At 35.9% G+C, this 17,471-nt stretch overlaps 1 protein-coding gene across 1 annotated transcript in view; it reads right to left on the bottom strand.

Annotated features, from left to right (window-relative positions):
- Sycp1 (synaptonemal complex protein 1) overlaps positions 1-15,747 on the bottom strand; it is a 114,651-nt gene extending 98,904 nt beyond the window's left edge. The window contains exons 1-11 of the mRNA XM_077791408.1: positions 15,726-15,747; positions 15,230-15,362; positions 13,719-13,803; positions 13,506-13,549; positions 13,285-13,341; positions 9,357-9,521; positions 8,638-8,705; positions 7,357-7,430; positions 3,274-3,332; positions 1,180-1,249; positions 223-296 (exon numbers count right to left, since the gene is read on the bottom strand). Coding sequence (XP_077647534.1) covers positions 223-296; positions 1,180-1,249; positions 3,274-3,332; positions 7,357-7,430; positions 8,638-8,705; positions 9,357-9,521; positions 13,285-13,341; positions 13,506-13,549; positions 13,719-13,803; positions 15,230-15,337 — 804 coding nt within the window. The 5' untranslated portion in view covers positions 15,338-15,362; positions 15,726-15,747. The remainder of the gene's footprint in view (positions 1-222; positions 297-1,179; positions 1,250-3,273; positions 3,333-7,356; positions 7,431-8,637; positions 8,706-9,356; positions 9,522-13,284; positions 13,342-13,505; positions 13,550-13,718; positions 13,804-15,229; positions 15,363-15,725) is intronic.
- Positions 15,748-17,471: the final 1,724 nt, after the last annotated feature.

Raw genomic sequence — 17,471 nt, 5'->3', positions numbered from 1 at the left:
ATTATATATTTCAGAATACTTGAAATTTAAATGTACCCACCATAAAGAAATGATAAAAGTTTAGGTGATTAATATGCTAATTACTCTGCATTAATCCCTACCCAATATATATGAATTAAAATATCACAATGTACTTTATTAATATGTATAAATATTGTGTTGGCAGAAAAAAACTTTAATTAATTTTTCAAAAAGAATATAGAGTTGGCTTTTAAAAAAAACCTGATTTTCCTTGTCATTTACTTCTTTCTTATATTCATCTTCAAGGTGCTGGATTTTTTCATAATCTTCCTTTACTTAAAAATAAAATAAATATGTGCAATGTCTTAACATAATTGTATTGAACTTTTTTTACATTACAAACCAACTGAAAGATAATTTCGCTTCCTTATCTCAAATTATATTAAACTCCAAAAATTTCAAAGAGTTAAAACTGCTATTTTCTTCCTGCTTTGTTTAGTAAAAGTGAATTTAATAGCAAATTATAACTTAAAAATTTTAAATTCTTATAGTAGCATGTATATATATCTTTTTATAATATAAAGTTTTAGATATATAATTATTTTCAGATGTATACTTTACCAAGAAATATAAAAGACCAAACTATACTTATAAAAAAATTAATACAAACCATTATAAGTTTAATTTCATGTAAAAGACAGTTTGTATATATGTATTAGGCAGTATGTATGTATGTATGTATATATGTATGTATGGTACTGGGGACTGAACCCAGAACCTTGAACAAGCAAGATTAATGTTCAACTACTGAGCTATACCTCCAGCCTTTTGTTTATTTTTCTTGGAGACAGGGTCTCACTAAGTTTCTCAAGCTGGCCTCAAACTTATAATCCTCCTTACACAGATTCCCCAGTAGCTGGAATAATAGGCATGTGCTACCACACCCAGGCAAAAAAATGTAGTTTTAAAACAAAAAAACATTTTTAACATACATTACTTCCCTGTCATATCCCACAAGATTTTGAGGGGCTTACAGAAAACAAAGACAATACAAAATGTAAAATAGTTGAGGGCTTCAAACTAAACAGATTAACATGTAAACAAAAACTAATAAAACTACAAATAGCAGAAGAGTAACATAAAAATTAAGTAGGATTCCTACACTTAAAATGCATTTCATAGCAGAAGAGTAACATAAAAATTAAGTAGGATTCCTACACTTAAAATGCATTTCCAGTCTGGAATTCTCAGCTTGAACACGAAGTTCCTCAAAAGCTATTATCATTTTCTGGAAGATAAAGTTTAACTTTTGAGAATCAGACTTTTGAAAAACCTTTCTTCAAACTTTGAAAATATTAATAAAATTTTAACATGTAATCATTGGATATAAAACCACACAACTTTGAATAATGAAAACCCTATAATTAAAATGATGAAATAACTTACTAACATGTATTAGGAAAGCTTATATTGTTAGTTTCCCAGATGCCTAAAAGCATCTGGGAAACTAACAATATAAGCATGTTAGATAATACAACATATAAGCATGTTAGATAATACAAAACAGCAGCAAAATTTTGTTGGCATTCATTCACTTAATAATACTTCGCAAAATCAGTAATTTTATACTTATTTATGCCTATTTAATTTCTCTCTTCCCCACTTAAGTGAGTCCTCTATAAGAATCACCTGATAGAATGTGCTCACACAACATTCAATAAATCTTGCTTTATAAAATCAGATTCATTCATTCATTAAATATTTATTGAGTGCCTATTATGGGCCAGTAACTATTTTAAGCACTTGGGATATAAGACAAACTCTCTACCCTACTGGAATTGATATATATTCCAGTAAATACACACATACACACACACACACACACACACACGAACATACATGTATGGATTCAAATAAATGTCATGTAGTTTTAAATGCTCTTCAGAAAAGTTAAATGAGATGAGGAGACACAGAATAATTGAATGAAGACTTTTAGATTAATAGTAAGGTCAGGAAAACAAAAAAAACAGAATATAGTTTACAAGTGTACATAAGATATTGGATACAAAAGTTCTACACAGAGGGAACAAATTCAAAGAGACAAAATCAGAAAGTGCTCAGCAATGCTGAGAAACACCCTAGAAACCATCCCTAACTCCTGACAACTACCTAACTGCTCTCCATCTCTATAATTTTGTTATTTTGAGATTATCATATAAATGGAATCATAACAGATGACCTCTGGAGATTGGCTTGTCTCACTCAGCGTAATGTCCTTGTGATCCATTCAAGTTGTAGCATGTTTTGGTAGTTCTTTTGCATCACCTATGTATCCGTTTGGATGTATCAGTTTTCATAATTATTAATTTATTGAGGGGTTTTGGTTTTTTTCCAGTTGGGGTTATTATAAATAAAATTGTTACGAACACTGAAAAGAGGAAGGAAGGAAGGAAGTTAGGTTGGTCAAGCATGGAGGTGCATGCCTGTAATCCCAACAACTGGGGGCGGGAGGGTGTTGAGGCAGAAGGACTGCAAGTTCGAGGCCAGTCTCAACAATTTAGTGAAATCCTAAAAAACTTAGCAAGACCTTATCTCAAAATAAAAAATAAAGAGGCCTGAGAACATGGTTCAGGGGTTAAGCACCCCTAGGTTGAATTCACAGTACAAAAATTTTTTTTTCTTAAATACTAGGTTTCTTTCCCCTACATCACACATAGCATCAGGTCAAACTAGAAGCATGGGTTCCCCAGAATGTCTCTCATGGCTAGCCTTAATATAGACAATTTGAGCATGGATATGTTCTGCAATGTCCTGACCACTAACCAGTACAACTTAATCCCTTTTACTTAATAGAGGGGGAAAAGAGGGAAAAATAAAAAGACTACAGCAGGAAATCAAAATAGTGAATGATAGAAGATGAGACAACAAAGGCACACAGAAGTCAGACACAGATTAATAATACTTCATATGTTTTCAAATTAATGGATGTGTCAAAATGTGCTGATCTCTGATTTAAGGGTTAATGAACATTTGATATATTTCATTGAATAGTGTAACTAGTATGTAAATCAGAAAGCTACTACATAACAAAACATTAGTACTCATAAGATCTTGGGAATTTTATTGTGATTTGATCATACATCAACAAAATAAGTAATAATCTTTTTAGCAAAAAGATTATTCTAGCTATCACTCTACATTGCTTAGAAATTATTCTTTTATAATCTTTATAGCTATAATCTTTATAGCTATCACTCTACATTGCTTAGAAATTATTCTTTTTAAAATATTCAGATTTTCACTAATACTTACCTCAATGTTATTATTTAGATCCATGTAAACTTGCCTGGTTTCTTCCCGTTCATATTCATCTATTATTAATATAAAATTTTCAAAATTTAATTTTAAAACACTTAATGATGTCAAAAATTCTCAAAATATCTCAAAAAAACATTAAAATACTTAAAATTCTTTGTTCATGAAGGGCACTGGGATATCTAATTCAGTTCTGAGTCCTTTGAAATAGCATTAAAAGCCGAAAAAGACTGAAAGGAAAGTGAAGTCACAGAGCAAACTACTGCCCTTAATATTAGAGAAAGGCCCATATAGAACAAATCACAACTTAACCAGGACAGAAATCCAGAACAGAAAACTCTGTGGGAACCACAGCCAGCCTAAGAAAACATGAATTGCAATTGACAGATGGCTAGAAATAGGGTGGACAGTTTGAGAGATGAAAACTGCAGGGGGACCTAAGAGGGAGGGGTTCCAACACTTGTGACATTTACCTCCTAAAGCTCTACCTGATTCTCACAGCAAACATCCTCTTGTGCATTAACATGAGGAGGGAAAAAGAAACCATTGGAAATGTTAATGCATCTTGTTCTTTATAGGGCCTGTCTTAGAAACTATTTTATCAGGGCAAAATCAGCTGGGATTTTATCAGAGTCTAAATGGCCTAAGGGGAAGGGAGAGAACCAATTCTAGCCAGTTATAGATTTCCACATGGAGGAAGAAAAATACCCAACTCCATCCCCATCTAGCTTTCTGTTTAGAAAAAGGGAAATGACAAACTCCAGCCAACCCAAGCCATTTCAAGACTGAGAAGTACTTGCCAAGTTCACAATCCATAGGAAAAGGTTTGCTAAAAGACTGAAACCTAATCATAGGTCTATAGAACACTTCCCCTCTCATTACACCTTACCACAACATTACTGGGGCCTATTTACAACAGTTTCTTGCCCAGCTATTTAAAAAAGTTACAAGGCATAATAAAAGGCAAAAAATACAGTACAACAAGACAGAGCAAGCATCAGACCAACCAAGAGTCAGATAGGGAAGAGATATTAGAATTATCAAAGGAGGAATTTAAAACAACTCCAACTACTATGCTATGGACTTGAGTAGATAAAGTAGATGTGCAAGAATAGAGAGGCAGGGGAGTGGGAGACTAGATCAGTGGTAGAGAGCTTTTCCTAGGCTCCCCTGTAACAAGAGATCCTTTAAAATTGAAAGACGTAAAAGAAACACCCAGTACTCCCAATCTGTATGATTTAAAGTGCTTTTTGTTTCCCAGCTCCATCTTGGGCTGTGAGTAGAAACCACCCCCACCCCTAAGCCCTGGCAGCTCTAAGTCAGGGCTTACACAAACTGACAGAACATACATATGCATACCATTGGATTCTCCTCTTTGTCTTTTCCTCTATATTATCCTAAAGCTATTGTCCATATAGGAAAGATTTCAAGGCTGTTAATCTTCTAAGTTTTGGTTAAACCAAGAATAAATTCATTTCATTTTTATATTATAATTTAAGCATAATAGTGGGATTCAGTAATGCCATCTTCATACATGCACAAAATTTGATCAATCTCATTCCCAATACCTTCCCTAAATTGATTTCTTGCTTCACCACTGTTTCCCTCTTTGTTAATTAGACTTATAAGGCATAGGGCTCAAATCTGGTCTGCAGCCTTTGGCAATACTGGGTTCAATCCCCAGCACAACAAAAAATAAAATAAACAGATAGGCAATATAAGTAGAGCTGGAAACTAAGTAAGAACCAAATCAAAATGCTACCTATCAAGAATAGAAATAGAAATAAAGTACACCAGACATAGCTAAGAAAATAATTTCTGAGCTTGAAGATGTAGTTCAACAAAAATTTCCAAAATGGAAAGCAAAGAGAAAAAAAGACTGGGGAAGAAAAACCAAAAACAACAATCTTCACAAGTAAGAAACTAGGAACTTTCCCTCTAAGATAAGGAAAGAGAAAGGATGTCTCCTTTCATCACTTTTTTAACACTTACTAAAAGTTCTAGTTAATTCAATAAAATCAGAAAAGGAAATAAAAGGGACATGATTAGAAAGGAAGAAATCAAACTTTCTTGTTCACACACATGATTTTCTATGCAGAAAATTTAAGACACAAAAAAACAACTCCCAAAATGAACAATTACATCAAGTTTGTAAGAAAACAAAAGTCAATCTCTTTCCTATACAGCAGCAGTGATCTAAAGAGAAAGACTCACCCTGGGTTCAATCCACAGCACCATGAGTAATAATAAGGACAATAATAATGACTTTAACACCAAATATTCAGCCAAAAATTCAAGCAAGAAACTCTGGAGTTACACTATACTATAGAGGGTCTATTTCTGTGGTCTGTTAATATATATTTTATTGTATACTTCACCATTCATCTTATCTTTGATTGCTTGCTAGAGAATAATAATCTGAGACTTAGAAAAGTCACATTTTACTAGTTGAATGTTTAGCAATTTTTTTTTTTTTTTTTTTTTTTTTGGTACTGGGGATTGAACCTAGGGACTTAACCACTGAGCCACATTCCCAACTCTTTGTTTTTTATTTTGAGGCAGGGTCTCACTAAGTTGCTTAGGGCCTCACTAAGTTGCTAAGACCAGCTTTGAACTTGCCATCCTCCTGCCTTAACCTTCCAAATCACTGGGATTACATGTATGCGCCCCTACAACCAGCAGCAATTTTTTATTATATTCTAAATCAATACAGCTACTCCTTACTTTTTATTAGTCTTACTATATCTTTCTCTATCCATTTACTTTTAATGTATATATGTCTTTATATTTAGAATGACTATTTTACAGACAACATATAGTTGGGTCTTGTTTTTTGTCCATTCTGACCACATTTATCTTTTATCATTTAGACCGTCATCATTCAAAGTGATATACTGATAAAGATGAATTATTATTATATTTATTATGTTTTCTATTTGCTGTCCTGTTCGATTCCTATTTTTGTGATATTAGTGCATAATACTGCATAATACTTTAAAAATACTACACTGTACACAGGCTACACTAAATTTATTTTAATTCTTTCTTCAATAATGAACTTACTATAACTTTTTTACTTCATAAACTTTTAATTTTCTTAACTTTTAGACTCTTGTAATACCACTTAGCTTAAAACAAAAATATGCTGTCCCACTGTACAAAAATATATTTTCCTCCTATTCTTAATTCTATAAAATATATTCCATTTTAGATTTTTTACTTTTTAAACTTCTGTTAAAAACTAAGATATGAACATACACATAAGCCTAGACCTATACAGGATTCCACCTCCACATCTTGTCCCAGTGGAAAGTCTTCAGAAGCAATAACACATATAGGGCTATCAACTCTTGTGATAGTAAGTCTTCTGGAATACCTTCTGAAGGACCCACTTGAGGCTGTTTTACAGTTAACTTTTTTTTATGTGTAGGAATACACTTCAAAATAATGATTAAAAATATTACAGCACATACATAAACCACTTGTACATTTATTATCACTATAAAGTATTACATATTGAACATAATTTTAATGTGCCATACTTTTATACAATAAGCAGTGCAGTATATTTACTTAAACCAGCATCACTACAAACACAAATAATGTGTTGCACTACAATATTACAAAGGCTACATCTTAGTTTACAGGACTTTTTAAGGTCCATTATTATTTTATGGGACTAACATATATGAACTCCATTTTTGTCTCACATTGTTATAGTGCATGCCCTCCAGCAGTATTTTCTCTGATGGACATGGCTATGTCTTGTTCTTGATTCAATTTTGTGGTTATTCCAGACAAAAGAGAAAGTTAATCTAAAAATCACACTAAATGAAATGTAGATTAACTATAAACGCCAAGTATTTGCCAAATGTTACCTTTTGAAAAAAGTCATGAACTTTCAAAAAACTTTGAATTAAATAATAACTGAGAATGTAGTTGCTACTTACACAAAGAAATGGTATGAGGCACATAAAACTTATTTGAATTAAAATTAGTTCCAAAAAGGTGAAATGATCATTTCTTCTCTGCCTCAATTATTCAATAAGTGGATAAAGTCACATAAAACAAGATATTTACATTTCTTTGTCTTCTCTGCAGATCTAGCACAAGTTTCTTTAAGTAGATTACATAAATGCCTGGTAGCATTATTCCTGAAACAAATGAACAAGTTTGACTAGGTGTAATCCAATCTCAAAGCAAAATCCCATGTTGAAAATTATGAAACATTCTGTTTCAATGTTTTAATTTTAAAGAAATTTTAAAACATTATATATATATATATATATATATATATATACATATCATGTATCATGCATCACATATATATGAAGAAAAAGTTGAGTGACTATAATATTAGCAAAGATAAAGGGAGGCAGTTACTGAATTAAGTAAAAGTGATAACTCTAACAAGTTTCTACCCAAGTTGTTATCAATAAACCTTCAAGAAAAAGTTCCAGATAGAGAGAAATGATGTGTTAAGACTTTTCATTTACTAATTACCTCCAAAATGCTCTAGATGTCTAATCTTCAAAACAAAAAATAAGGTAACTTTCTGACTAGGCATTCATTACATGAATAACAAAGATTTCTAGCTGTCTTATAGGAGTTACCAACAAAGAAGTAAAATTTAATTTTTCCATCTATAACTTTTCTGTAGGAATGAATTGTTACACTGGCAAAAACAGGAATTTGACAGTGAGGATCAGCTTGGAACTCAGTTGAGCCCTAGTCTACAGTAAACTAGATAACATCCATAGAAGTACAACTTTTCTGACATCAAGTAATGACTCTTCCTGATGCTTGACATTTTAAAAACTGAAAGTCAGTCAGTGACCACAGTTTACCAAACGCAAGAATGCAGAATGGTTATATCTTCCTTTTTCCACAGCACTTAGGTAGAGTTCTACTTATATATATATTTTTTCTTTTTTGGTACTAGGGATTGAACCCAGGGGTGCTTTATCACAGAGCCATATCACTAGACCCTTTCAATTTTTAATTTTGAAAAAGGGACTCACTGAGTTGCTTAGGTGGCCTAATTACTGAGGCTGGCTTCGAACTTGTAAACTCCCGCCCTCAACCTGGGATTACAGGTGTGTACCACACCATGCCTGGCTATAAATTAATGCTATATAACACATAGAAAGTGCTCAAAATAGAGGCTGGGGTTATGGATCAGTGGTAGAGCAATTGCCTCACATGTGTGAGGCATTGTGTCCATCTATAACTAAAAAAATATATTTAATTTTTTTTTTTAAAAAAAGAAAGTGCTCAAAATATTTTGAAAACTATTTTAATGATAAATTCAGTATAAAAAATAAAATTTGGAAAGAACAAATTTATTAAATTATTACTTACTCTTTTATTAAATCCTTATTTTCTTGAATTTCTTCTTCTAATTTCAAACTTACTTTTTCATTCTCAAACTAATTTACAAATGGAAAAACAGTGCATCACATTTTGCTTAGCAAAATAAATATGAGTATAATCATTAAGCAGCATTTCTTTACTGAATATGCGACAACAGTCTATAATTTTTTTCTATACAAAAAGGAACTTTTTACCCACCACTTATGAATTTCCCATAAGAATATGAGTCTCACTTTCATCATTCTAAAATAGTTTGCTGAATAATCTTTAAAAAGATTAAATTATATTTTAATGCCATGTTATTTTCTCTCATCATTTTCGAGTGATGTTTTAGCTCTGTCTGCATTTTATCAACTTTTTAACTTTATACTATAAAGTCAATTTTAAATTCAAGGTTATAAATAAATACTATATTCTAATATAATGAAAGACACCAAATAAAACAGTATCAATAGGATTTAAAAAAAACTATCACAAACTAGTCATTAATTAGTCATTAAAGTAATTTGTTGCTTCTCTAATCACTTGCATTATGTTTGTTACAGCTTGTTCTCTCAAAGTTGAATTATAACCAACTTCAAAAAGCACTATCTTAAAAATCCTCATCACAAAAACAAGACAAACCCAATTTACTTTCAAATAATACTCTATTTTCAATGGTACTAACATTTACTATGTTATATTTATAATTTAAAAATTCACTATACCTGCAGTTCCTGAATGGCTTTTCGCTGTGCTTCAATTATCTTTCTGTTTTCTTGCAATTTATTCTCTTTCTGTTTCAGTTCAGATTCTACACTCACTTTCCACTTTTTGATCTTTTCAGCTTCCTTATACAGTTTTGAATATAGTCTGCTCATTGGCTCCGAATTCTGTTAAAATAGATTTTAAAAAATTAATTTTTCAAAATTTTAATAAAAACAAATTACAGATGCCTATTGAAAATATCCATATTCTAATGATGACTCGCTCCTCAATTTATGCTCTAATATAGCATACTGAAAGCTATCTTAACTCCTAAACTACTAAGACAATATTAGCTACTTCACTGAAGTTATTTGTCACTTAACCAAGTTATACCTTACTAAATAAAATCAAATAACTAAAATGTGCTTAAATAAGAAGTTAGAAATATTTTCATCAATGGGAGAATCTAGATAGGTAAAACCTTAAATCACTCTACAAGAAATCTGTAAATTTTAACAGTGACCTTGAAACATTTTGATTATAGAAACCGTTTGAGAATTAAGTCAAGAATGTGAATTTTAACCACCATTTGACCCAGTCATCCCACTCCTCAGTTTATATTCAAAGGACTTAAAATCAGCATACTACAGTGACACAGCCATATCAATGTTTATAGCAGCTCAATTCAAAATAGCTAAACTATGGAACCAACCTAGATACTCTTCAACAAATGAATGGATAAAGAAAATGTGGTACATATACACAATGGAATATTACGCAGCCTTAAAGAAGAATGAAATTATGGCATTTGCAGGTAAATGGCTGGAACTACAGAATATCATGCTAAGTGAAATAAGCCAATCCCAAAAAACCACAAAGGCCAAATGTTTTCTCTGATAAGATGATGCTGATCCATAGTTTGGGGGGGGGGCAGGTAGGGAAGAATGAAGGAACTTTGGATTATACATAGGGGAGTAAGGAGAGGGGCGGGGCTGTGGCAATGGGAAGGACAATAGAATGAGACAGATATTATTACCTATATACATGTATGATTACCCTACTGGTATGACTCTGTACAGCCAGAGGAATAAGAAGTTGTGCTCCATTTGTACACAATGTGTCAAACAAAATGCATTCTACTGTGATATATTACTAATTAGAATAAAAAATTTTTGAAAAAAAAGGAATGTAAAATTTTTTTGAGAGAGAATTTTTTAATATTTATTGTTTAGTTTTCAGCAGACAGAGCATCTTTATTTTTATTTGTATGTGGTGCTGAGGATCGAACCCAGGGCCACGAGCATGCCAGGTGAGCGCACAACCGCTTGAGTGCCACAGCCCCAGCCCCAGGAATGTAGATTTTAAAATATAATGCCAAGAAAAAGAATAGTGAACAGAAGACATTAATTCATTGAGCCCAAGGTTTTAATTAGATTTTCTGAATGTTTTAATCCACATTATACTGTAAAGATGAGAGGCATTCCTGTTTGGGGCTTTCTTATGTTTTTATTACTACATCATAGTTATACACAATATTTTGGCATAATCATACACGCAGGGAATATAATTTGCTCCACTTCAGGCGCCAATACTTCCTCTCTCTCTCTCTCCTCCCTCCCCACCCCCATCCAACTCCCCTTCCTCTACTCTATGGGACTTCCTTCTATTCATTTATAGTTTTTTTTAATTGGTGCTTTACAGGTATGCATAAAGATGAAATTCATTTTGGTAAATTCATATATGTACACTGCATAATTTGGTAAATTTCATTCCACCATTCCTCCCTTTTTCTGTTAGTTTTTTTTTTTTTTTGGAATGCTGGGAATCAAACTCAGGATATAGGGCATGCTATGCAAATCACTTCCCACTGAGTGACACCCTCAGCCTTTCCCCACCCACCACCCACACCAGTCCTGGGGAGGAGACTAAGGGGAGATACACTCCCAGACCGTTTTATTTTGAAACAAGATCTCACTATGTTGCCCAGACTAGCCTTGATTTATAATCCTCCTGCCTCAGCCTCTGGAATTACTCCCAGGATCATCAGACCCCTAGTCCCTATCTTATTTTCTTCAACACATTTATTTCTGCTCACTTAGAGCTTTTTAAAGTTTTTGTTGCTGCTGCTGCTCTTGTTATTTTTGTTTTTAAACTACTAGGGATTGAACCCAGGACCTCAGACAGCTCTCCAGTGAGCTCCTCCCCCAGCTCTTTTATTGAGACAGGTTCTCATCAAATGGCCTATAATTTATGAACCTTCTGCCTCAGCCTTCTGAACAGCTGGGATATGGGCATGTGCCACTTCACCTGATAGTTTTTTGTTATTAAAATATCTGAATAGGTTCCATATTTTAAAATTCTGTGATACTGTTACCACAGTAGGACTTTATCAAGCCATGAAATTTTCCTTCATTTAAGACATTTAAACCAGGCACAGTGGCACACACCTGTAATCCCAGCAACTCAGGAGGCTGACGCAGGAGGATCATCAGTTCAATGTCAGCCTCAGCAATTTAGTGAGGTCCTAGGCAACTCAAGGAGACCCAGTCTCTAAATGAAATATAAAAGGGCTGGGGCTGTAGCTCAGTAGTAAAGCATGCCTTGCATGTGTGAGGCATCCTCAGCACCACATACAAATAAATAAAAGATATTATGTGTCTATCTACAACTTAAAAATCATGGCATTTACAGGTAAACAGATGGCATTGGAGAAGATAATACTAAATGAAGTTAGCCAATCCAAAAAAAACAAATGCCAAATGTTTTCTATGATATAAGGAGGCTGACTCATAGTGGGGTAGGGAGGGGGAGCATGGGAGGAATAGCTGAAATCTAGATAGGGCAGAGGGAGGGGAGGGAAAAGGAGGGAGCATGGAGTTATAAATGATGGGTGGAATGTGATGGACATTATTATCCAAAGTACAGTATGAAGACACAAAATTGATGTCAACATACTTTATATAAAACCAGAGATATGAAAAATTGTGCTGAATATGTGTTATTTATATGTGTGTGTGTGTATATATATATATATATATATAACAAGACTTGTAATTCATTCCACTGTCATTTTTGCTTAAATCAATAAAAAAGAACCTATAGAGTTAAATTGTATTGAGTAATTTGAGTGAATAAAGCACTGAAAGGGGAAAAAATGTGTGTGTGTATGTATATATGGTATGTATATATAATACATTAAAAAGGGCAGGGGATGTGGCTCAGTGGTTGAGTGCCTCTGGGTTCAATGCCCCACATCAAAATAATAGAGAGATCTATACACCTTAAGAACATTTTTATAACTAATATCAAAAGTACAGTCTGTCATCTGGACATGGTGGCACATGCCTGTAATCCCATATGTTCAGGAGGCTGAGGCAGGAGGATCACGAGTTCAAAGCCAGCCTCAGCAACAGTGAGGTGCTAAGCAACTCAGTGAGACCCTGTCTCTAAATAAAATACAAAATAGAGCTTGGGATGTCACTCAGTGGTCAAGTGCCCAAGTTCAATTCCTGGTATCCCCCTCCCCCAAAAAAGCATTTCATGTCCTACAAATTCCTTATATAATAAATTAGCCAAATGATCAGTTATGTCTACTAGATTATTTTGTAAAATACTGGCTTGATTCTTAGCCGTTTCACATACTATATCCACTTTCCCTCTTCTAGTCTTGATTTCTATGGTTTAAAAAACTGCACTCCACCCCAAAAAAAATCAGTTACCAAAAAAAAAAAAAAGAAAAAGAAATTGCCCCTAAAAACTGAAAGTTTTACAACAAAGTACAGAATCCTTGTGTTTCAGAGACTTTAAAAGACAAAATACAGCTTTAAAGAATACATTGTAAAACATTAATCAATATTAATCCCTTTGAAGTTTCAAAAGAAAGATATATATACAAATAATAAATTATACTCCAATTATAAGAAAGTTTATAAGAATGGGAAATCTAACCTCAAAATCAGAGCCTTTTAGTCCTTCCTGATAGTGGAAACTGCCAGAATTATCAACCTAAAAAAATGAATATTTCCTATAAAAAATATTTGAGAGCTTCCAAATAACAACAATTAAAAACATAAGACTAGCAATCCAACAACTGAAGAGTTTTTTTCTTCTTTAAATAAGCAATTCAATACCTAAATAGATTATATGTATATACTCTGTGATTAACTGACCTGCTCAAGCATGGGCAAAAAGTTAACTTTTTGTAAAGCAGGATCTGCAAGTTAAGAAACAACTAATATTAGATAAGCCAACATGTTAAAATAACTTCTAGCTTTAATATCAAGGACATCAACTTAATATTTATATTGTATTTTCAACAACTGGCAATGTATATAATAACATGATTCTCTATAAGATGATATATTGTTAGTCTAGGCTCCTACCTGAATCAATGTTTTCCCCATTTTTGGAGAGATTAGTTGTTGCAAAAGGAAAACCAAAATCATCCTCAATACACTTGTTGAAACTCTAAAAATACAAAAAAGTTCTTAAGTATATTGCTTCACACCACTGTGATATATAACAGTGAGATACACAAATATGTGATATACATCTGCTCAAAGAATTGACTGTAATTATAAATCCCTTAATATACACAAAGTTTAAAATACCAAATGCTTTTGCTGTGTTAACAAAGCAAAACTTTTAATTAGGTATTTTCACTAATAAAATGAAACTAATGTATAAATTAACACAAATTTGTAGATATTTGTAATTATAATTTATTGGGGGGGGACCAGGGATTGAATTCAGGGGCGCTCCGCCACTGAGCCACATCCCCAGCTCTATTTTGTGTTTTATTTAAAGACAGGGTCTCGGGGCTGGGGATGTGGCTCAAGCGGTAGCACGCTCGCCTGGCATGCGTGCGGCCCGGGTTCGATCCTCAGCACCACATGCAAACGAAGATGTTGTGTCTGCCGAGAACCAAGAAAAAATAAATAAATGTTAAAATTCTCTCTCCTCCCTCCCCCCCCTCTCTCTGTCCCCCCCTCTCTCTCTCTCACTCTCTCTTTAAAAAAAAATAAAAATAAAAATAAAATAAAGACAGGGTCTCACTGAGTTGTTTAGCACCTCGCTCTTACTGAGGCAGGCTTTGAACTTTGAGTCTCCTGTGTTAGCCTCTCCAACCGCTGGGATTACAGACTGGTGCCACCGCACCCGGCTAGATATTGGTAACTTTAACTAGTAGTATGGAATAATATTAGGAGTTTCCTTCATTATGATCTTCGCCTCAATAGAACTGAGAATTGTCTTCAATTGAATAACATGTAAATGATATACTCTTTGGTTACAGCATCCATAAGAAATTTTAAACCACAGCATATAAAATAGTAACTGCATCATTCCACCTCCAATGAAAAGTACATGCGAATTTTTTTTAATAATTCAATAGTAGAAAAAGCTGCTTTACGTGAAAAATTTGGCATAATTTCTCCTTTCCGTGAGACCTTTACTATATAAGCGAATTTCCATCTTTACCCTATCCACCAGGAAGCTCAGAGCAAAACCTGAGGCTCAGCCACAACACAGATTGTCACCCCTATGGAGGCATTTGTTCAAACATTTCTATTTTCCCTTGTAGAATTTTCTAATTTTCCCCTACTTATATTTTGCTGCAGGGGCCTTATAAGTTGCCTACAATCGTTTCAGGCAGGAGGTCAGATTGCCCGCGGAGGCTACGCAGCCGAGTTCTGCCGCAGCAGCGACGCGTTCTCTCCTGCGCCCGGGGACCCCGCCCTTCCTCCCGCGCACTGCTCCTGAAAGTCCTTGGGTTAAATCAGACCACACTTACCGAAAAGGGGGGTAAAAAAAAAATCACAAAATACTGCCACTCCAAAGTCCACTCTGCCTCTTCCGCCAGAAGGACAGGATGGCCACTCGCTTGCAAACTCACCTTGAAGAAATTGGCGTCCCCTCCCAGGGTCTGGGGCTTCACTGCCGACACCTGGCTGCTGCTCAGCCGCGGCGGCACGAACAGCTTGAAGGGCTTCGGCTTTTCCATTCCGTCCTCCAGCCCCGAGGACCTACTGCCGGGGAGGCGGAAGGCAGGCGTCCGAGGTGCCCGGGTCAGGGGACGGGCAGGGTCTGCAAAGGGCGCGGCTCGCTCCCGGGGCTGGAGGAACGGCCCGCGTGCGCGACCTTCCCGAGGGTCCCGCCAGCCCCCCCACCGCCAGCCGCCACGCCGGCCACCCACACCAGCTACCAAGCCGAGCCCCGCATGGCGGTGCCCGCCCGCGCCCTCCTCAGCGCCCCAACTGAAATGCACCGCACCGCCCGCCCACCACCGCCAAGGCCAGGGCGGCGGACGGAGTCGGGAACCGCCCTATTATCAGGTCGCCCTCGCCCCGGGTTCCATCCTCGGGAAAGGAACTCGGCACACCTGCCCTCACCTTTGAAGAACAAGTGGGTGGCCACGGGCTGGGTGCCACGTGAACTGCCGTCTATGAGGGCAGCAGAAGGAACCAAGAGCTTCCGCCTCGGAACCTCGGAAAAGGCGGGAAATCGCCCCACCTGGGCGGCCACACCCGACCGCGACTGGCAGTTTAACGGCTAAATAACGGTCCTCCTCGGAGTAGGCTTCCGGGTCGCAGAACTTTGTCTCGCGAGATCTCCCTTTTCACGAGGAACAATTCTTTCCCGGATTCTGTTCCTTCGAAGAGTGGACATTCTGGAAATTTCTGCCATTGTCAGAGAAGGCTGGGAAAGACTGTCAGGCGCGAGGATAGACGAGCCGGGAGGGACGCGGCCCTGCCTGCCCCCTAAGCGCTCACAACCTTAGGAAAGTAGAAGGTGTTCAAATATATAGAGAGAGAGAAGGCTGTGCGCGCATTTAAAGGTGGGATTTATGTAGAGTCACGAAGGTGGCTCGGGAGTCTGGTCTTGTTATTGCGTCAGTCGAGAATAAAAGAGTGAATAGTTGGTTAGATGAGCCAGAGGGGAACCCTAAGAGAAGGCTAAGAGTCGGTGGGCAAAGGCGCTGGGGTTGAGAGAGACTCATGTTGACGCAGGTGTGCGAGGAAGACCAAGGCGGGAAAGCGCCCGAGGTGAGTGCAGAGGTGAGAGCAAGATGGGCTGGCCCGCCATGCACAGGTGTTGGGGTTTAGCCGTCACGGATGGGGATTTTGAAGATTTTTTTTTTTTTTTTTTTTTTTTTTTTTTTTTTTAGTTATACATGAGCACAATCTCTTTGTTTTTATGTGGTGCTGAGGATCGAACCCCGGGTCTCAAAAGCTCTACCGCTGAGCCACAACCCCAGCCCCAATTTTGAAGAATTTTGAATGGAAAGGGTGGTATGATCCGGTTCAGAAGAAAATCTGCATTGTGAAGAACGGTTTAGGAGTTTGGGAAGACAGTTTTAATAGCCTGGGTGACATGAGGACCTGGGGTCTGACGAGGGCAGTGGACATGAGGAGGTATCATCTGAAAAAGGTATTTAGGAAGTATAACGAATGGTGTCTTAATAGAAGAGAGACAAGTCAAACATGAGTGCCTGGTTGCAGGCTTAGCTAAGAGAGATTTCATTAGCATGGTACCTAGGTTTGAGCAATAAGGTAATGCATTAACATTTTGAAGATACTGGCTTTGTTAGAACTTTCTCCAGATATCATCTGATGCTTCTCCAAAGAACTTTAGCAATTTTTTTTTTACTTTTTAAAACTTTTATTTTGTTTACTTTTTTTATGTGGTTGCTGAGGATTGAACCCAGTGACTCACACATGCTAAGCAAGCGCTCTACCTCGGAGCCACAACCCCAGCCCTAGCAATATTTATACAAAAAAACCCTTCTTGTATAAATTTACTAGACAACAGTTTCTAATAAAAGTATAAAATTTTCCAATTGGAAATGATGATCCGGTTTGCCTCCTTCATTTGACATTTTTAAAAAATTGCACCTAGATGTCCTTTTGATAAGACACTCCTTCCAAGAAATGATGCCAACAATATACACAAAGTACCCCTAGGGACAATAATTGATACATATAATTAACACTTTTAAGTAAAGACTATAAATTCAATATTCCAATGTTTTAAAAAGTTTTACATAGTGGGCTGGAGATGTGGCTCAGCGGTAGCGCGCTCGCCTGGCATGCGTGCGGCCCGGGTTCGATCCTCAGCACCACATACCAACAAAAATG

This window comes from Urocitellus parryii, chromosome 11 (genome assembly GCF_045843805.1).
Source record: "Urocitellus parryii isolate mUroPar1 chromosome 11, mUroPar1.hap1, whole genome shotgun sequence".
Classification (NCBI taxonomy): Eukaryota; Metazoa; Chordata; class Mammalia; order Rodentia; family Sciuridae; genus Urocitellus; species Urocitellus parryii.
The sequence above is the reverse complement of the archived record's forward strand: the minus strand, read 5'-3'. Positions and strand labels throughout refer to the sequence as shown.